Genomic DNA, 22870 nt, shown 5'->3' with positions numbered 1-22870 from the left:
TTAAGTATTATTTTCTTTGATAATAAGACCCATGCTTGAAAAATCGAAAGAAATCTATGTCTGACCCTAATGGCAAGTAAGAAACAGAAAAAAGAAAAAATTCCAAATTGGCGCCAAATTATTTTTTCCGCGAAATTAACTCAATTTCAGAATGGCGGGTTTTAATATCAGTCCCATTGTTGTCTTAAGAAAGTAGCAACAACGGTCGTTTCTAAGGGCTTGCTTTCCGACTGTAAATTAGCTGTTTCCAAACTTTTGCAGTCTTCGAAATACTAAGTATTTTCTTTTTTAAAATAGACCTTAGTTGTATTTGGCAATACCTTTCGGAATTTTTGGATTCTTAATAATATTCAATTTCTAACTTTTTTCCTTTTCTGATCATTCTTTTGTAGACGAAACGCACGTCTAGCGTACAAAAGTATGAGCCGGGTATCTTTGATGAGTTTTTGTTTAGAGAATTTATAAGATTTGCAGAATGGTGAAATAATGAACGAAAAATATTCATGTATAATAAATAACATAATACTTTCGTTATTGCAATATTTGTCGCCGGACGATAACCAGCCATTAGTTATTCCAATGCAATTATTTTGTATCAATGGTTCTGATTGGATGACAGTGAGCGTAAAATTCTCTATCTCCTTGTCTGTAACCAAGGAAGCCGACATTTTGAATTGCGGAATGTATCGACATAAATTTTTACAATAATAAGCAAAAAAACTCCCATGTTGCACCTAGAAATCTTCTTTTTATAAAATTTTATTACATTCTGAAGCGGCCAAGAAGCCAGAAAACACGGTGTTTACGTTTGACGCCTATGACGTCACCTAGTTTAGGGGCCAAAGAAGATAACATCTTCTCGCGGAATTTTCTTTAATGAGAATTTTACACTAGAATAATGATTGAAATTGAATTATGTACTTGTTTTACATTAGAATAGAGATAACTGTATTGTATTTGAAGCTTTGCGGACGTCCATCGGTAGTTTTACTGTCGCAAATACCCGTTTACCTGTCTCCGCTACGCGTCGCAAGTTAAACTAAATTTGCGACAGTAAAACTACCGATGGACGCCCGCAAAGCTTCAAATACAATACAGTTATCTCTTAAATCAATCGTTCTAGAATATTTGTATAATACCTTGAAAATGTGCACTTTATGTAAGTATTTAGAGATATTTTGTTTTTTGTAATAGTTATTATCTCTTCGGACTGTAGTATATATACCTGTCCATGCTAGCGTTCACTTAGATGCTCCATAAATCATAAGTAAAAATGTGTAATTACCATTTAATGGCCATTAAAATTGAAAATGATTGTATTGCAACCAAGCCATTTGACTTTTGACCTTTTTTTTTAATTATCTTCTTAATTTATATTGTAGACTGAATGGATCACGTGCATAAGAGTAAATCATTCACTTGGCAGTCAAATCGATTATAACATAAACATTATCGAAATACCGGGATTTGGTAATTTAGAGATAGATAAACAGATTGTTTATCGAATTCAAGAGTATTTTACAACAGAAGGCGAACAAGGTATAGCATGTTTGAATGCTGTGTGTCTTGTCATTCCTGCTTCGACGGCATTATCAACAGAACAGAAATACATTTTTGACGCAATTTTCTCAATATTTGATAAGAAAGTAGCGGAGAATATGTTGATCTTGGCTACATTCGGGGACGGCGATGAGCCACAGGTTACAGAGGCATTAAATATAGCACATGTCCCCTACAAAAAGTGTCTTCAAGTGAACAATGTTGCTTGGTTTGGGTCTAACAAGAGTAAAAAATCTCCAAACGAAATCTATTGGGATATGAGCTGTGAAAGTTTAAAAACATTTTTCTTAGAAATCGAAAAAGCTGAATCAATAAGTCTCCTCTTAACACAAGTGGTTCTTAAAAATCGAGAAAAAATTGAAGCAATGATTCGGGGTCTTCTTCCTCAAATTGAAGAAGGGACGAATAAGTTAAATACATTACAAGAAGAAGTTCTCATTCTAGAACGACATAAATCTGATGTCGAGGAATACAAAGAGTTTAAGTACAAAGTAACAGAAACACACCAGAGGAAAGTTGATCTTGAAACAGGAAAATATGTCACAAATTGTCTCCAATGTAACAGAACATGCCACTATCCCTGTGCCATACCTGATGATGACGACAAGGAAAACTGTGCTGCAATGTGCGAAGGTAACTGCATGGTTTGTCCTGGGAAATGCCACTGGCAAAAACACAAAAATAATAGTTACCGATTTGAAGTTTTCCCCATTGAAGTCGAGAAAACATATGAAGATATTAAACAAAAGTATCACGCTGCAAAAAAGAACGCAAAACAACAAAAAGTTGTTATAGAAGAGGCAAAACAAGCATTTAGTTTGTTAAAACATGACGTTTCAAAAACTATCCAAAAAGTAGCAGGGTTTATCACTGAGTTGAACACGATTGCTTTTAAACCCGATCATTTAGGCGTCGCTGATTATATCGATATAGTCCTAGAAAACGAGAAAAAAGAGAAAAAACCTGGATGGGAAAACAGAACAAAAATTTACAGTAAAATGAGAGATGAGGCTCAGTTGATGTCGAATGTACAAGCCAAGAATTTCCTGCCATGGGACGAGCCGAGTTGTTAAAAAAGCAATTTTTAAGTTTACTCTTTACACTTTTATGCTTGATCCATGGTACAACATGTACAATGAACATCCCTTATTTCTGAAAAAAAAAACGCAATGGATAATAGTCAAATTTTAGCTTAATGTATAAAATGTATATTATATTTAGCTGTAGAAAGCATGATATTTAAAGATAACATGAAATGTGTAAGATCTAGTAAATAAAATTACGTCTTAAACGGCCATTTCGATCTGAACATCATCTGAAAAGTCTGAACCTAAACAAGTTCAGTTTTGTTAAGAGTTTCAGTTATTTTGTAGATATGTTTTTGTAATAGTTGTAAATTAAGTACTGTTCTGACATTTTGCTGGAAGTCAATCCAAACTGTTCAGCTTTTTCGACAGTTCAGTATATTGTTGTTTTGTACACGTAAATATAAAATACTAAACATAGTCTGAACAGATCTTAATTAACTGCAAATATGTTTTCTGAAAAGAGCTGAATGTACTGTAGTGAATAAGTCTGGAAATTGATTGAAAAACTGAACATTACTTTAGAATTAATATAATGTTTTTATGAGCTATTCAGATTAAGATGACCGTTTCAGATCAAAAATGGTTTAATAATTATGTATAGGGAAAGTAAATGTATTTGCCTTAATAGAAGATAGTAGTATGATGAATCGCTCATCTGGCAAAGATATGCCGTATTGATATATCATTTTCATCTGCTGTAGTTAATATTAATATACAAAAATACAAAATTTCGAGCATCTTACATGCGATCATTTTCAACCAATCACAGAAAAGATCGTCGATCACACCCATGCTGTTACCATATATATATAGTTAATCATCGGATTTTTACTTGGTTGAATAACACGACAGGTGCCATATGTGGAGCAGTGACCGCAGCACCTGACTTCTACCCAAATTTTTATTGGAGTTCGTGTTGCTAAATCTTCAGTTTTATATGTAATGTTTTGTTATTGTTGTTTGACACTTTGTTGGTTTATTTTGTCATGGTTTAGCCTATTTTTAATTGACATATAATTTTCGATTGCCCAATAAACATCATCTAGTACTGAGAAAACGGTACGTCAAATGGTTTTTTTTGTCTTTTTGTTGTTTTTTAGGTTAAGATTGCATGTATGCAATCAAAAACCTAATGGGACTGGCTTGATAATTGTATTTTCCAGACCTCATCACTGCTTACAAAAATATGGTGCATTGAGGTGAACATTCTTTTCATCCTATCCTGTACAGTCAATATATTCATCAATGAAATACATAATCAGATGTACAAAATGATTTGCATGTGCATAATAATTCTTGTCAGGATTAAGTAAGTTATGTTTTGTGCAAGAATTTATCTTGACTGAGAACATTTTAAGTTTGAGGTATCTTCCTTCGGCCATTACCGTAGTTGAATAAACTACAATAATGGACAAAGGATACTATCTCAAATTAGAAAAATGTCCCTTCCAATGATTCGTACAATGCAATGTTTAATTTAATGTTTACATTGGTAAATGCATGTAACCTTTACTATTCAAAAATTATAAACAATTATTTACGTAATTGAAAATCAATGATTGTAACATTTTATGCGACTCGCCCTCTGTATTTAAACACAATTCGTTAATTTCTAATGTGGCTATCAATATGCTTGCTGGTATTGTCACGCTTTTAATCTGTGTATTAAACTATAGATTGTGCATTTTATGGGCATTTACATTTTCTTAATAATAACTCCAATAAGCCTTAGAAATATTTCATTGAAAATCACGAGTGTTTCCTCTATATTCAGATTGTAGAAATTTCCATTGAATTATGAAGAGGTTATTTGTTTCTTAAAACAGAGGCAAAAGATACCAATGGGATATTCAAAACACGTAAGAAGAAGGAAAAAAGGCAACGCCATGGCAAATAACGAAAAACGACGAAAAATCAAACAACTTCACAAACCCCTTAACAAAAGACTCACAACTGCGCAACATGAATAAAAAAAAACTAAGTGCTTCAGAAGGATAGGCATCTCCTTAATTTCATGACACGTCATGTTTCTCATCATAAGTACAAGTCTGTGACACAGATAATATATAACCGTTAAACTAAAGTAGGGATGCATTTACTTTTCAAACTTGGAACCTTGGTACAAAAGCATCATTAACTAGCTATCAGGGAAGTCATGATAGAAAACGCAACTCTGAAATATCGCATCAACTGGGTGCTCCGGAAGGGTAAGCATATCCTGCTTTACATGTGACACCCGTCATGTAGCTCATAAGTCTAATTCGGTAGGTCACATTTGGGGAAAAGAGGACGGGATATCTGTCGTCATCTGTGAAACAGATATTCTATAACGGTGAACCAACTCGTGATGGCGTCCATAAAAAATAGAAATGGATGATTTCAACTTCACCACTTGGAACTCTTGGCTTATTAGCTTCCTTCTGAGCAGCAACCCTCTACCAAGGAAATAATGATTGGAAATGCAACCCTGAATTATCGTACCAACTGAGAGATATATACTCAATATGTAGGAGTTGCTAAAATGTTGCTATATAGAAATGGAAAGTTTTCAATTTGGAACCTGAAATCATCTCAAAGTTTTGTTTTCAACCGAACCTCATTGTCAGTTTCTAGATTTAAGTCAAGATATGAGTCAGATTTAACTGTATCCTTTATTTCAAGTTCGATGGGATAGATGCGTTCAACATAGTCATCAGACTTAGAATAATTTTGTGAGAGGTCTATATAGCGGAAAGTGAAGTTAAAGGATAATGCTAACTTGTTTTTTCCTTCCAAAGAAGCTCCTGTATGAATTCAACCTCATATGAATAAAAGATCAAGTCGACAAGAAGAAGAGCACAGTTCGTTCCCATGGGAATGCCAATTATTTGTTGAAAAACATGTCCTCCAAACGTAACAAATATGTTGTCAATCAAGAAATCAAGCATCTTGATAATGTCAGTTTCAGATAATTTTTTGTTTGAATCAGAGTTATTTTTTACCAAACACGATGTATCCCTCCCTAAGACAAGATACTTGAATCTACGTTGGCCATTCATTTTTATGAAACAAAGCAGGACCAACTTATTCAATTTGTCGTTTAGTTTGGAATGGGATATACTTGTGAAAAGTGTAGAAAAGTCAAATATTTTAATACTATTGCAAGATGAAAGAGTCTTAGATTGTATGTATTCTAAAAGATCTTTGGAATTTTTTAGTACCGGATATCCACATCTGATTCACGCCACCACTAGAATAGGTATTTTTACAATAACTTTGAAGCCCGGCTTTGATTGTTGCTGAAATTGATGTATTTCGTGGAGCACTTGAAAGACCTAGCAATATAACGTTGTTTGTAAAGACACTTATGTAATTTAGGTATCCGATACAGTGAATGAAGATCCAGTTCTTCATCTTTGGTTGTAATTCCAAAGACAAATAGAACATACAAACGATTACCCAGAATTTACTCCTTGGTAAGTGTCGTGGGGTTATATGTTGAGTTTCCAAGTGAATTGTCAATACTTAATATATTTATCAAGCAGTTTATGTAATGTGATTTACACTTTTAAACGATGTTGTTTGTGGCTTTATCTGCGAGGACAACAACATATTTGTCATGGAGGTAGGACAGGTGTTTTGCAACAATTGGGTCTTTAAAGATTGATGTAGCATATGTGTTTTCATAGACCCATTCAGTTTTTTTTAATGCTGATTTGTAGCCTTTATCCATGCGAAAAGAGTATCTGCGTATTCTTTCTTGCGTTTATTGCCTGGCATAATCTTGATATATGTCAAGATAAGAGGCAGACTTAACTTTAACTACGAATGGAAGTGCTCAACAAATGATAAATTTTATATAACCTTGTGTACTGAATTTGTCAAACCACGAAATCAAATATCCACAAAAATATAAGTTTTTCTTAATCAGCGGAAATTGGTACCCACGTTAATTAACGAGCCTACAGTACTAGTATTTCAATGAAAAGCCGTTGGCCGATTTAGATGTGACAAACAAGACTTGTATGCATAACTTTACCTACTATAGTGGAAGAACTCATAACAGAACAAGTTTATAAGTGATGCGCTATGTAAATTTTGGAAGAACTAATTACAAATAATGTTAACAATAAAACAAAATGAAAGTTATAACATAGCATAGATATTAACAAAGATTGGAAAATATGATTATCTATTCTCGCATTAGTAGCTTGTAATCACTTTACAGCTTTATAAAAAGATTTCAAGATTCTTTTGAAAACAACATATTCAGAGACATTCCAGTGTTATCTGCTTCCTCGGATCACTTCAGACGACTTAAAGTTTAGGAAATATTATTCATATAACAAATAATATTTTGTAAAATGATCAGCAAAACAAGATCTACAAATATGTCGGCAAAGCCAAAATTGTTAGTCGACTCCTTAAAGGAGTCATTGTCCTGAAATGACGATTTTGACCCTTTTTGCGTTTTGGGCAACAAATGTAGACTACAGAGTGATTGTTAGTCATCAGCAAGACACAACTAACAAATAAGGTTAACAAATCTGAAATTGTAAGTCTATTTTTTGTTGTTGAGTATTCTGCAAATAGAAAAAAAAACACTAGTAAAACATCAACAAAAAAGAGATTTTAATGAGGAATTAAATTCTAGTCTACATTGTAAGAACTTGGCCATTGTTGAAGATGCATATATTTAGGTGAGAACTACAGGCTCCGTGAAGCCTCTATTTTTCAAAAAAATATACAGGGCCAAGTATGACCCAAATGAACCGTCTGTTTTCTTTTTCTTTTAACTAGCTTTGCAATTGTCAGTGTACATGCAGAAAGTAAAATAAACAAGTTAAAGGAAAACCGACTGTATCATAAAGTTGAATCAGAGTTTTTTTTAATCAGAACCATGTCATGTGACGTTTTTTAAATGTTCGAAATATTCATTTCCACATAAGGAGTTGTTAATAGGAAGAATCTGTATTAGATCAGTGGTAATAAGAACAGTAAAATAAAAACAATTCCTATTCTCTAGAAGAAATAAAAAACTAAAGTATCAAATTCTATAAAAATGATGACGTTTTCCAGTAATTATGAGGTAATGTGCAACCTCCAATGGTTTTATCTCCAACAAAAGATATCCCATGCAGCAGATAAGCTGTTGACAATCTTGTCTATAACATATAGACGGCAATCAACAAAAAGATTTGAATAAATCCCATCAAGGCAAAAAAGAAGAAAATATCTGGCAACATCTACATTTTGTATAAAAATGGTTTCATGGTCATAATCCTGTATGTAGCAACTGCGGAAATGAACCATTTATAAACTTCCTTTAATCGTCCCAAAAATACATACCTTATCTCTTGTTTCTTGTTTCTTTTTCCGCATTTCTATTTACGGCATGTGTTTTTGGACTGATCACAAGATTTCTGGTTTATTTGTATCCTAAGTATCCTCTTTTTATGTGCACACCCTTTCTTCGGAATGGCAGGTAGATAATTCATTCTCATTATCTCCTGCTTACAGAATATCGTGTTTCATGTTATGCTTATACAATAGGCCACGTGTTTTTCAAATATGAAGTTAGTATTTCATCTATTGAAAAAAATAGTGTTGTCACGTTGAACATTCTCTCGTTTCAAAGAAAAAATCGTCAATGATAATTCATTTCTTATAAACTACAATTTCATCGTCACCTTTAAGGTTTCATAAAACATAATTATGTAGGCCAAACACTTACTTCTTACCAAAGAAGAACCATTCATGTTGTTTAATAACTGTCATTTACAATATTTAATTTGTTCAATAAAAAATGTTATTTTTTTGCTGTGGTGAATAGCCAAACTGATCAAATCGGGTCTGTAAAAATTGATAAGTAGATATAAGAAGATGTGGTGTGTGCCAATGAGACAACTCTCCATCCAAGTCACAATTTGTAAAAGTAAACCATTATAGGTCAAAGTACGGCCTTCAACACGGAGCCTTGGCTCACACCGAACAGCATGCAATAGAGGGCCCCAAAAATGACTAGTGTAAAACCATTCAAACAGGAAAAGTGTCCATAAAAATTAAATATATGTTCATAAAAACAAAATATATATTCAAAATTCAAAATATGACACGGTGAATAAAATTAAAAATACATGTATATGAATAAAATTAAATATTTGTTCATAAAATGAAATATGTATGCATGTGTATAATATGACGCAGGTTTCTTAAAAAGTGATGATTTTCTAAAAATTGTTTGAAATTTCACAGTGATATCATACTTTAACTTTGTTTAAACCTGTTTATTTACTTTTGACTTTAATTATTTATCCATGGTAATTTTTTATTAACTGTGTATTTGCATTCAGGTGTCACAGGTCAAATTTATTCGTTCATTGTGTGTTAATTTACGTTTTTTGATTGAGTTAAGCCTTCCAATTGATATTTTATAGTGTGTTTTTCTATGTTGTGATGTTATACTATTGTTTCAGAAAAGGGAGAAGGTTTGGTACCATTAAAACGTTTAATCCCGCTGCAAATGTTTGCACCTTTCCTAAGTCAGGAATCTGATTACAGTAGTTGTCGTCTGTTTATGTAGTTCATACGTGTTTCTCGTTTCTCGTTTTTATATAGATTAGACCGTTAGTTTTTCCGTTTGAATGGTTTTACACAAGTAATTTTTTGGGGCCCTTTATAGCTTGCTGTTTGGTGTGAGCCAATGCTCCGTGTTGAAGGCCGTACCTTGACCTATAATGGTTTACTTTTATAAATTGTAACTTGGATGGAGAGTTGTCTCATTGGCACTCATACCACATCTTCCTATATCTATGAAAAATAAATAAATGATCATAAAAAATAAATTTAATTGGTTATTTATTTAGTTGGATTGCTGATAGTACTACCACTTTTGCTTTGTTTCAAATATAGCGGATTGATTTGATTTTCTTTGGTTTAACGTCCAGTGACAAATGTTTCATGCATGTTTAAAGCCATTGTGTCAGAAAAATCAAATCGTAAAGATATAGCGATTGTGTCTAGTCTTTTTAAATGTTTGCTATTATTGTATTTTCTGAGTGCAGAAAGAAAGAATTTTATAGAAACACAGACACGCACTTGCTTCAAATGTGTTTTCTGGAATAAAACCACAAATACATAGCTTTCTATGTTAAAATATGCAATTTTAAGCACTTAAAGCTATTTCTGTCTTAAGTTCAAAAAAAGTGGCAGATATTTCAAAGCAAAACTATACCTTTAATTAGGCCGTTAGTTTTCTCAATTGAATTATTTCAGATTTTTCATGTCGGGGCCTTTTGTAGCCGACTATACGGTGTGGGTTTTTCTCATTGATGAAGGCCATACGGTTGCCTATAATTGCTTACATCCACTTCGTTTGAACTTTGGAGGATAGTTGTCTTTTTGGCAATCATACCACAACTCCTTATTTTTATACTTATTCTGACTTTACGTTAAATTAGGCCGTTAGTTTTTTCAATTGAATTGGTTTTTTTTTCATGACGGGGCCTTTTGCAGCCGACTATACGGTATTTTGTTTTTTTCATTGTTGAAGGCCGTACGATTGCCTATAATTGCTTAAATCGACTTCATTTAAACTTTGGTGAATGTTGTCTCATTGGCAATCATACCACATCTCCTTATTTTTATACATATCTCGACTTGACTGTGCTGAAAAATTCAACATATCTTAAATTGCATATTACAGCGCATTGCCGCTTCCTGAAAATTGAGTAGTATAAAACAGGTACTTCTGTCCTTAGTAACAGGTTAAATATGACCCCTATCAAAATTTTATTTATTAATTTTTTATTCATGAGGAACTTTCATCAAGGGTTCTACAGTGATCCCAAGACCTGGAACTTTTATTTTACACCAATATAACCCTACATTTGTTTACATAGCCATTTAACCTACGTCATTTTACAAGCGTTTTTGTGTTCGGTTTTAATTGTTTTAATTGTATAAATTTCAAGATTGTTATAGTTAAATCAGAATAGATTGATATGATTCATTTTGCATCATAATCATACTGATGAAGGATATCTGTTATCCGAAATATTTATAGATAATGGCATTTAATGTTTTCATTTTTTAATATTGGTGTTGTTTTGTACACTTTTTAGGCGTTTATATAATTTATTTATTGTGTACATGTATCGTTACTTGTAACGATCCAGTGCTCTCGTAAGAAAGATCGTTGACTAATATCTAGACGACTTATATATATTTATATATATTATATATTATAGAAATTTGTTTTGCATGTACACGTATAAAATCCAACGCAATCATAGGTTTGAACGTTGTTTTCAATTTAGAATTATCTATATTTTTTCGTTTAGGCTTGTATTATATTTGCCTTCGGGTTTATGATCCGTTCATCCTATTTCGACTCTTCAAAATTCAAGAATCTATCACTAATTGAGGTAAATTATATGGCCTTCCAAATACCGTTTCGATTCCTAACATCACTGAAGAGACATTAATTGTCGAAATCCGGATATGGTGTACAAATTTTTGCACCTCATGTTTGCGGTATACCATCATTTCCGCAAGTTTATTGTTTTCTGTTTGGTATTAAATTAATAATAAAGATTCATTTTGTTACATCTTGTGATCCGATTATTTGGCAATCGTCAATGGCAGTCAGCAGGGTTTAAGAACATCCGTTGTTCGACCTGTTAGTCAAATGCGTTTTGTTTAAATATACTTTTTCACTTTTTTGGTCTTTTGGAAAATGTTGTTTGTGCTGTATTTAGACCCCTCTACCAAGAATTTGTTTTTCATGCACACGTATAAAAATTGCGGTTTTTATCCAACGCAATCATAGGTTTGAACGTTGTTTTCAATTTAGACTGATATATATTTCTGTTTAGTATTAAATTTATAATTAAGATCCATTTATTACATCAGTGATCCGTTTATTTAGCAATCGCCATTGGCAGTCAGCAGGGTTTAGGAACATTTGTTGTTCGACCTGTTAGTCAAGTGCGTTTTGTTAAAATATACTTTTTCACTTTTTTGGTCTTTTGGAAAATGTTGTGTGTGCTGTATTTAGACCCCTCTAACAAGAAATTTGTTTTGCATGCACACGTATGAAAATTGCGGTTTTTATCCAACGCAATCATAGGTTTGAACGTTGTTTTCAATTTAGATTTGTTTATATATATATATATATATATATCTTTCATGGAATCGAGACAGTTAAGAGCGAGACATATTGTGTGGTCACCTGTCTATTTTTCGAAGACTGTATGTATGCATCAAGATGTTTTTTGTTTTTTGTTTTTTGTTCTGTTTTTTGTTATTTCTGTCGTTCGGCTGCTGTTTTATTGACGTATTATAACCAAAATCTGATTCTCCTTCCATTTCACTCTTAATTTTCCGTGAACACTGCTAGGTGAAAAAATATATATAAATCTGATAGCACTTATATGACATATTGTTAGGACACCTGTCTATTGTTGAAGATTACACGTCACTCATTTAGATGTCTTTTGGTTATTTATGTAGTTGGTTTGCTGTCTCATTGACGTATACTTCACATCTCCTTTTATTCCGTGTGCACTGATGACTGCCAAAATATATTATCATATAAATCTGATAGCACTGCCAGCTTTGCTTTGTTTCAAATATAACGGATTGATTTGATTTTTTTGTCTTAACGTCCAGTGACAAATATTTCATGCATATTTAAAGCCATTGTGTCAGAAAATCAAATCGTAAAGATATTGTGCATGTGTCTATTCTACTTAGATATTTGCTGTTTCGGTATTTTCTGAGTGAAGAAAGAAAGAATTTTACAGAAACGCAGACACGCACTTGCTTCAAATGTGTTTTCTGAAATAAAACCACTAATACATAGCCTTCTATGTTAAATTATGCAATTTTAAGCATTTGAAGCTATTTCTGTCTTTAGTTCAAATAAAGTAGCACTCAAACTATACGTTAAATTAGGCCGTTAGTTTTCTCAATTGAATTGTTTTATTTTTTTCATGTCGGGGCCTTTTGCAGCCGACTATACGGTATTTTGTTTTTTTCATTGTTGAAGGCCGTACGATTGCCTATAATTGCTTATATCGACTTCATTTAAACTTTGGTGAATAGTTGTCTCATTGGCAATCATACCACATCTCCTTATTTTTATACATATCCCGACTTGACTGTGCTGAAAAATTCAACATATCTTAAATTGCATATTACAGCGAACTGGTTCCCGAAAGTTGGGTAGTATAAAAACAGGTACTTCTATCCTGAGTAACAGGTTAAATATGACCCCTATCAAAATTTTATTTATTAATTTTTTATTCATGAGGAACTTTCATCAAGGGTTCTACAGTGATCCCAAGACCTGGAACTTTTATTTTACACCAAAATAACCCTCTTTTTGTTTACTTTTTGACAAAGTTACAGCTATACGTAGGAACTATTTTGTTTAAGATATGTACTACTTTCCTCAACATATCTTTAATTGCATATTTCAGCGCACTGGTTCCCGAAAGTTGGGTAGTATGAAAACAGCTACTTCTGTCCTGAGTAACAGTGCAAAAATTCCCCCTATCAACATTTCATATATTTATTTTTTGGTATTCATGAGAAACAATCATCAAGGGTTCTACAATGATCCAAAGATATGGAGCTTTAATTTGACACTAAAATTACCCTTTATTTCTTTTAAACTAAGTTACAGCTATGCGTAGGAACTATTTTTTTTAACATATGTACTACTTTCCTCGACATACAATTAATTGCTAATTACAGCGCACTGTTTGCAGAAAGTTTGATAGTAGAAAAACTGGAACCTCTGTCCTGAGTAACAGGGCAAATATGCCCCTATCATAATTTCATATATTTATTTTATTATTCATGAGAAACTTTCATCTAGGGTTCTACAGTGATCCCTAGACCTGGAGCTTTCATTTGACCCAAAATAATCCTCTTTTTGTTTACTTTATGACAAAGTTACAGCTATGCGTAGGAACTAATTTGTTTAACATATGTACTTTTTTCCTCGACATATCTTTAATTGCATATTACAGCGCACTGGTTGCAGAAAGTTTGATAGTTGAAAAACAGGAACTTCTGTCCTGAGTAACAGGGCAAATATGCCCCCTATCATAATTTCATATGTTTATTTTTATTATTCATGAGAAACTTTCAAGGGTTCTACAGTGATCCCAAGACATGGATGGTGCTTTAATTTGACACTAAAATAACCCATGATTTCTTTTTGACTAAGTTACAGCTATACGTAGGAACTATTTTGTTAACATATGTACGTACTACATTCCTCGACATATAATTAATTGCTTATTACAGTGCACTGGTGGCAGAAATTTTGATAGTAGAAAAACTGGAACTTCTGTCCTGAGTAACAGGGCAAATATGCCCCCTATCAAAATTTCATATATTTATTTTTATTATTCATGAAAAACTTTCATCAAGGGTTCTACAGTGTTCCCAAGACCTGGAGCTTTCATTTGATACCAAAGTAATATTTTTTTTAACTTTTAGACAGTTACAGCTATGCGTAGAACTATTTTGTTTAAAATATAAACTACTTTCTCGTAAATAATACTCCCTTCAGTATGATAATTGAGGTTGTTTCAGTAGAAAGCCAAAAAAATAGAAACCAGACAAAAGTTCAACCCTAAGAAATCGTTTAAAATTGTTTAAATCATGTCTAATGGAAAACTTAATGTGGGATCCCCTCACACACCCCAATTTAATCGCAAGAATAATAATCTCGTGTTTCTCATGATTGGTTTCATTATTTAACATAAAATTGTCTAATAAAAATAGACGATATTTTATTTCTCTAAACTGATCTGTCTTTGATTCCTCTTCTTCTGCCTGTGAGAAAAGTTGTATAAGTGAAGTTTGAGTATTCGTAAAACATGCTGTTTCAAGTGGTAAAATTAACAAACATCATTTTATCGTTGATGAGGTCAGTATTATGCGAAACCCATATTTGTATGTGTGTATAATGTATTTCCGTTATGCAGTTGTATTAGCATTGAAAAACCTAATTTTCATGGCGATAATAAAAGTTTAGCTCCACTTTCTTTGTCATGGTCTATTGACTGAAACTTAAGCATAAATGTACACACATAATTTACATGTTAAAGTTTGTGATTCAGACAATTCACGAGGAGGCAGTTTCTAGTACTTTTACCTTCCTATGCTACTGATAAGTACTGCTTGTATTTAGGAATTTATATAATCTATATATTCATGGAACATATTATATAATTGAAATTACCACATACAAATGGGAAAAGTATGAGTCAACATGAGAGATCTGTAATGAAACCCCTTGTGATTAGACATCAAAGAATTATTAACTAAATTGCATTCAAATCCCATGGACAGAGAGCAAAAAATAATAACAAGATATCAAAGAGCTCAATCAAAATTGATAAGTCAAACACACACAAAAACATCATCCATGGTAATTAAAGATTATGAAAAGAAGACATTAAACAGAAAATTAACGATTGAGTAATATGAATCCAAGGGAAAAGAGATGAACTTGTACATGTATATTCCACTAGATTGTACATGTACAGAAAATATACTTATGATTTTGCCAAGCTTACATATATTCATAAAGGATTCATTACCATTTCAAATATCAAAATTAAACACAGATGAGACAGTCAAGTTAACTTTTTTTTCCATAAAGTTCCATTGAACATAGAGCACTTTTTAAACCACTAAAAATCATATATTGAAAAAATTGGAGGGTATATATTCTGATTATATATATTTATTTTTTTTTAATAACTTAAATATGACAAGTGTTGAGAATTGACTTATATATTTATGAAAACCCACTTTAAATACTTACTTGTGTTGGTAATTACATATAAGTTATGCAGATTTTTTAGAAAGGGATAAACAAGAAATCTGTTGAGCAATACATGGTCACAGAAAAAATAATAGTTTATTCGACCAAACTTCCATATAGATTGGTAGTACAGGTTATATGTATGCTAAAGTAGAAAGGTGGAACTGCACATATTTTGACAACCCTGTAGCCGTGCGTGTAGGGGTAAATTCAACATTTTACATATAATTGAAGCTTGGAGAGAGGCATCAAATACAGATAACTTGTTTTATTATCGCTGGTCACTACACAGGCCAAACGATTTCAACAGATATTGTCTGTTAGACCAAAATATGTTGAGTGCAATATTCCTGCATCGTCAACTGTGACCATAGAGTTGCGGAACTTCGGTGAATTATCTGAGTCTGCAGTGCACTTGAAAGACATAAACAAATGTATCGAAACCATAGTTCTATATTCACAAATAACGGTTTACTAGTGACGACATTTTTAAAAAAAATAAATTGAAATAGAATGAAATAGTTATAACCTGATAAAAAAAGAGCTGCGCGCTTATTGAATATGCAATTGTAATCGTTATCAAAACGAAACTATGTGACGTTATATGCTGCTGAGAAAACCAACAATATTTTAATATACATTTCTCGAAGAACGAGCAGCACTTTTCATTAACGGGGAATCACAAGGGTTCGTTTAAAGAGGTACTCAAACACTCATAACAAGTAATTGTTATCTAAAAGGTAGAAATAATTGATCAAAAATGCAAAAACCCGATAGAATTTGGTCCACTAATTACAGAGATAATTGCATGTAAAGTTCAAATATTTTTACCTTAGGAAAATCAAATCAACGCTACTTCCGGTAACAGCCCGAAAAACAAATTCCCGGAAGTGAAGCACAGTGGGTCACTTCTTCGGTTTATCTAAACGTTGTTTAATAATGAACTTTCTCTTGATCGTTGATTTAAAGCACTGCCAATGCATTTCGCTACCCAAAGCTCATTCTTTATTATGACCAATTAGTCAAATGGAAAAAGATATGTTTCAGAAGGGAAGTGTATTAAAAATGTGTTTTAATAGAAAAAAAGGGGGATGGGGTTGGGGTAATTCAACATTGAGTTTTCAACTTAAAACAATGTTCCTGATCGTAGGAAAGAGAAAAACTAATGGTTAATATATTATACTCTAGCTATTAATAAAAAAAAATTATTGAGTCGAGGATAAATATTATTTATGTTTAATACATGTACGTGAAGTTGCATAACATCTTGACAAGATCTTTTCCATGTAATAAAAATTGCAAGTTAAAAACCGGGTTTTCACAATACCTTTTTAATAATGTTAATTATCAAACTATAAAGTTCATCAATTTATAAACAACAGGTGGCATTTCTGCATGGCCAAGTTGTTAATTACCTGAGTGGAGGGATAGTACCCTGTCTGATCTTTATTACCTTACAGGATGTTCACTTATCAACAGGTGCGGACTGTTTTAACTACCAGGATCAAAAGGTGACTGAGGGGATTAATATTTGTTTTATTTGGTTATTTAATTGTCATTGCTTAAAATTTCAAATGAAAGAAAAGGTCAATATTTCAAAATCTTAAAGACAGTATCTTATAATTTTTTTTATTAAAAAAAAACTATTTGGTGTGATCATAATGTCACCGGATATATTTATCCATTTTGTTCATTATAAAGCATTTCATATTATTTGTGTTTTCAGTGTTGTATGTTTCCCATTCATATCATATTCATATTTCATATTCTTGATTCTTGACGATTGACGAAAATAGTTTTGCGCTGTGTATTTTGAAATAAACTATAGCTTTGTACGCTATGTTTTGCTTTGCGTACCGAATATTTAAATTAGTACAATAGAAAGGTAAAGCGATTCTTTATTATTATTTAAATGATATATATTTATATTCAAATAGCATGAGTTATGCATGAGCTCAAAGCGCGGCAATACTAACCATATATATATTAATACAATTTCACTTTTTGAGTTAGTCACTGGTCATTATTACAATCGGGGAGGCGGCAGACTAAAGTCACCGCTGCAGATTATAATTATAATAAAGTATATATAAATTGGACGACTCATTTAATGCAGAAATGGCCCACACGCATTACCACGACAAGTTTATGGGTTTATGGTGACTTATTCCTCATCCCAAGTCGATGTATTATTGGTGTCCCATTTTTCCTGCGACATTTTGGAGGTTCCACCGAGATGGTCCAACTTTATATGGTTTTGACAACGTAGATTTCTACATTTTATAACTAGAATGATCTTGTGAAGTCCCGGTCCGTCATAACCAGTATTTGGCGTTTGCCGTTTATAATATTATACAGTCAAGTTCAAGAAATTAGTTCCGGAACAACGTACCGCTACTTCATGGTGAGACAACAACCATTTGTCAACTTTGATGTCAGCAACTGCTTTATATATTGTGAATTTACGACTGTGAAACCCTGATGTTTGAAAGGTATATTTGAAATTCATATTTCTTATAATGCGCATATCTACCGGGAAGCTCATACTACATCATGTAAATATGTTTGATGTTATTCATTATTAGTGAAAGTCAATTTACAAATTTCAACTGAAACATGCACGGTCAGCATACCTGTGAAGGTGAATGTGTATTGCTTTATCACGTGACAACCTAGACAACTGAAGGAATTTAATCGATCAACGTTCCGCACGGATGGAGAATTTTACAACTGTTGCCGGTGAACTGTAGTAGTATTTATTTGACATTCATTTATGAAAACAAATGTTATAAATATTTATTGATTTAAAAATTGTGTTTTATTGTTTGAATATATTTTATCATCTTTACTGTATTTTACAGATTTGATTATTGTTTGTGCATGAATAGAAGCACGCACCTGATTTAACAAGTTACGCACTAATAGTTACAGCAGCGACTTAAGAAAGCGACTTGCATTGATACAGACATATGAGTAAGTTCATCATCATTACATCATTTTCATTTCATTCATGTGTATTGTCCTTGTTTTGTTTTGTTTATTTGGTGTTGTTTTTGTCGTTGGTTAAAGTACAAGTGATGGCTGAAGCGGAGTCAAAACAAGGTTTAAAAACTGAACCTAAGGTTTCAGAAGAACAGGTTCAGAAAATGATTGAGTTTTTGAATCATAATACAAGCTTTAGAGTTGTAACATCAGATGAGTTTGATAAATTAAGTAGTGAGAAGCATGTATCTTTTGGACATAGTACTCCTATAAAGGGAACTACTGCTCATACTAAGCCTCCTTTGGCACCTGTTAGGTCTTCGTCTATAGCAAGAGTGGCAACTTATGCTGCAGGTTTTGGTAATAATACAACCGTTTCTTGTTCAAACTCTTCATATGCAAAACCCAAGATACCTGTATTTTCTGGGGAAGAAAAGAGTGAAGTGTCTTTTGACGTATGGAAGTTCGAAGTTAAATGTATAATACGGGAAGGTAATTATACAGATACTATATTATTGCAGTGTATAAGAGGGTCCCTAAAGGGTAAAGCTAGGGGTTTATTGTTATCACTCCCAGATGGGGCTACACCCACACAGATTATTGAAAAAATTAGATGGGATATATGGAAATGTGTTCAGTAGTGAAGCATTGCTTCAAAAGTTTTACATGGAAACTCAGAAACAAGGTCAGTCTGTTGCTGATTATGGTATGAGACTTGAAGATATTGCCCAAAAAGCTGTTGAAAAAGGTCAAATTAACTCACAGGCTAAAAACGACATGCTTAGATCAAAGTTGTGGTCAGGTCTCAGAGATCCCCTTTTGAAAAACGCTAGTCGTTATAAATACGATACTGTTGAAAAATTTGATCAGTTATTAAAAGAGATCCGATCTATTGAATTGGACTTATCAAATTATGCCTCAGGTTCTGACAATAAGATTCAACATCAACCTGCGGTTGTTGAACAGTCAGGTATGCAAGAGATGATAAAGTCCATGAAGCTCTTGAATACTAGAATGGAATCATTTGAGGGGGAGTTAAAGAAATTAAAAGAAAGTAAACCTGATGATCATACAAGTTCGTCAAATAGTCAGGTCGCGGGAACTATCGAGGGTCTGATAGAAGGGGTAGATTCAATAATAACCGTGGCTGGCGTGGCCGTGGCAATACAGGAAACCAACAAAACCAGAATTATAATTCTCAGACGAGGGGTTTAAACGGGTAAAGGTCTCGGTTGAGGGACAAACCAGAGACTTATATAGGCCTGAGAATGTGCCTAGTCCCAAACTTGTTGATACTCGTACGCAGAGCATTCTGGCTCAACGTATGATTGGTTTAGCAAATGAATCTTTTATTTACATTAATAATACAAAGTGTAAGGCTTTGATTGATACAGGGTCCATGATATCAACAATATCTGAAGGTATGTTGAATGATTTAACACCTCCACCTGAATTGAAAAGTTTAGATGACTTTAGCTTATCAATTAGTGTGGCAGGAGGTACCACTTAACCGTATTTAGGTTACATAGAAGCTAGTATAAAGGTTGATTTTGTAGAGCAAGATTTTATGATACCATTGTTGGTTGTCTCTCTTACTGATTATAACAAAAATGTACCTATTATTATTGGTACAAATGTAATCAGATTGTTAGATTCATGTTCTATGGTTGGTAGACAGCAAACTAACATAGACAAGATCCCAAGAGAGTGGGATATTGCTTTTAATTCTATCAAAGATGAAGCAATAGGTCAAGTTTACTCTACAAATAAAAATCCCATCAAGATCAAACCTTTATCTGTCTTAAATGTATCTGGTTTAGCAAGGTCGAAGAAACCAGAAGCATGTACAGTAGTGACTGAGAGTCTGTCAGATGACTTGTCAGATGTGTCAGTATGCCCACGGGTAGTAAACGTTAAGGGGTCAACTTGTCGGGTCCCAGTTAGAATATTTAACATGACTGCCAAAGCTATGGTCATAAAACCTAAAACACACTTGTGTTCTCTGAATGAGGTTAAGGTTGTTCGTCATGTTGATTTTCAAAATGCTGAAAGCGCTGTTGAGGATGAGAAAAGTATTTTGTCTGATCAGGAGTTGTCATCTCTAGGAATTAACTTAGAGAATTTCGATGTTCCTGATGACACTAAACTTAGATTGAAAGGTTTAGTTAGTAAGTATAAGTCTATTTTCTCCCAAGGACCCACTGACATTGGGCTCACAGATCTGATGGAGCACGAGATCCAGTTATCAGATGATAAACCCTTTAGACAACCTTACAGGCGTATTCCACCAGCATTGTTCGATGAGGTAAGAGAACATGTACGTGAAATGTTGGATGCGGGTTGTATAAGGGAGTCAAACAGTCCTTACGCTAGTAACGCTGTTCTCGTTCGGAAGAAGGACAGTTCTCTGAGGTTCTGTTTAGATTTTAGATCTTTAAATAAGAAGACAATTCGTGACAGTTATTCTTTGCCTCGCATTGAAGAGACAATTGATTGTCTAGCTGGGGCTAAATACTTTACACGACTGGACCTTCGGTCGGCATATTGGCAAATGGGCATTAAAGAGTCAGACAAGCATAAGACCGCGTTTTCGTTAGGTCCTTTGGGGTTCTATGAGTTTAATAGGCTCCCATTTGGTCTGACAAACGCAGGAGCATCGTTTCAGAGATTGATGGAAAGATGCATGGGAGAAGCTCATTTACGTGAATGCTTGGTATTTTTAGATGATATTGTGGTGTTTTCACGTAGCAAAGATGACCATTTTGCTAGGCTTGAGTCTGTTTTTAGTCGTCTTAAACACCACGGCTTAAAACTAAAAGGTAGCAAGTGTGAATTTTTTAAGAAGGAGATTAAATATCTTGGTGTTATAGTGTCTGCCGATGGTATCAAAACCGACCCAGAGAAAGTTATAGCAGTTCAAAATTGGCCAGCTATAAAGAACATTAAGGACCTTCGTAGGTTTATAGGTTTCACTTCCTATTACAGGAAATTCATTAGAGACTATGCTAAGATTGCAAAGCCTCTAAATGACCTATTTCTTGGACAACTTACGAACAAGAAAAACCTTGGGTCTAAACGGAAGAAGTCTAGTAAGCCTAGTCCTTGGAAATGGGGTCCCGAGGAACAGAATGCTATTGATCTGATTATTGAAAAGTTGACAAACCCACCAGTTCTTGCATATGCAGATTTTTCATTACCTTTCATTGTAAACGTTGATGCAAGTGGTACCGGTTTAGGTGCCGTCTTGTATCAAGAACAGGAGGGTAAAGAACGGGTGATAGCTTACGCTAGTCGTAGCCTACGTGGCCCAGAGAAATTATATCCAGCCCATAAAAGAGAACTTTTGGCGCTTAAATGGGCTGTTACTGATAAGTTTCATGATTATCTCTTTGGTAGCAAATTTACTGTTAGAACGGATAATAATCCACTTACGTACGTTCTCGGTAAAGCTAAATTAGATGCTACCGGCCATAGATGGGTTGCTGCATTGTCAAACTATGATTTCAGCATTGTGTATAGAACAGGCAAGTCAAATATTTACGCTGACGCTCTTTCTAGACTTCCGTCCGATTGTAAAGAAGTTTTTAGTGACGTAGTTCAGGCTATTTGTAAATCTATAGTATTAACTCCAGATACAAACCCTGCTATTGAAACTATATGTTTGTCACATGATATTCAGTTTATAGACAGCGATAGTGAGATTATGACCGATACATCCAAATTCGCTGATATAGATTGGATGTATGAGCAGAGACAAGATTCATGCATAAGTAGAGTTATTGATTTAGTTACAACCGGTCATAGACTCACTAAGCGTCAGATGTCTCATGAGACGGATCTTGTCCGAAGATTATTGAGAGAATGGGAAAAACTGTCTCTGAAAGATAAGGTTTTATATAGGAAAAGCTACATTAATCATGAAGCTGTGTTTCAACTAGTATTACCTTCTATTTACCATGAACTAGTACTGACTGCTCTGCACGACGATGTAGGTCACCAGGGGCGCGATCGTACTTTATCACTTGTGAAATCAAGATATTTTTGGCCAGGTATTGATAGAGACGTAGAGAGGAAAGTTTCGAACTGTCAGAACTGCATACTCAGAAAGTCGAAGTGCAGGAATTCTGCAACATTGGTAAATATATGTTCTTCCTACCCTTTGGAGCTCATTTGTATAGATTTTCTAACTCTTGAGCAGTCAAAGGGAGGATATGAGAATATTTTGGTCATTACGGATCATTTTACGAGGTACGCTCAGGCTATACCTACGAAAAATCAGTCCGCTAAAACTACAGCTAAAGCATTATGGGAAAATTTTATTCAGCACTATTCTTTTCCATTTCGATTTCACAGTGATCAGGGACGAAATTTTGAGGGTAAGGTTATCCAGGAACTGTGTAGATTAGCAGGC

The 22870-nt window shown here is 33.5% G+C and overlaps 1 protein-coding gene across 2 annotated transcripts in view; it reads left to right on the top strand.

Moving 5' to 3' along the window:
- Nucleotides 1-22870, top strand: part of LOC127709845 (uncharacterized) — a 178076-nt gene that overhangs the window by 79337 nt on the left and 75869 nt on the right. Inside the window, exon 7 of one of the 2 annotated variants that reach the window (XM_052215514.1) lies at nt 1383-4335. The exons of the other annotated variant lie outside the window; for it this stretch is intronic. Within the exon in view, the coding sequence (XP_052071474.1) occupies nt 1383-2633 (1251 nt within the window). The 3' untranslated portion in view covers nt 2634-4335. Of the gene's footprint in view, nt 1-1382; nt 4336-22870 lie in introns of those variants that run through there. 2 annotated transcript variants of the gene reach the window in all.

Source organism: Mytilus californianus, unplaced genomic scaffold (genome assembly GCF_021869535.1).
Source record: "Mytilus californianus isolate M0D057914Y unplaced genomic scaffold, xbMytCali1.0.p SCAF_7, whole genome shotgun sequence".
NCBI lineage: Eukaryota > Metazoa > Mollusca > Bivalvia > Mytilida > Mytilidae > Mytilus > Mytilus californianus.
This window is presented reverse-complemented; position numbering and strand designations above follow the sequence as displayed.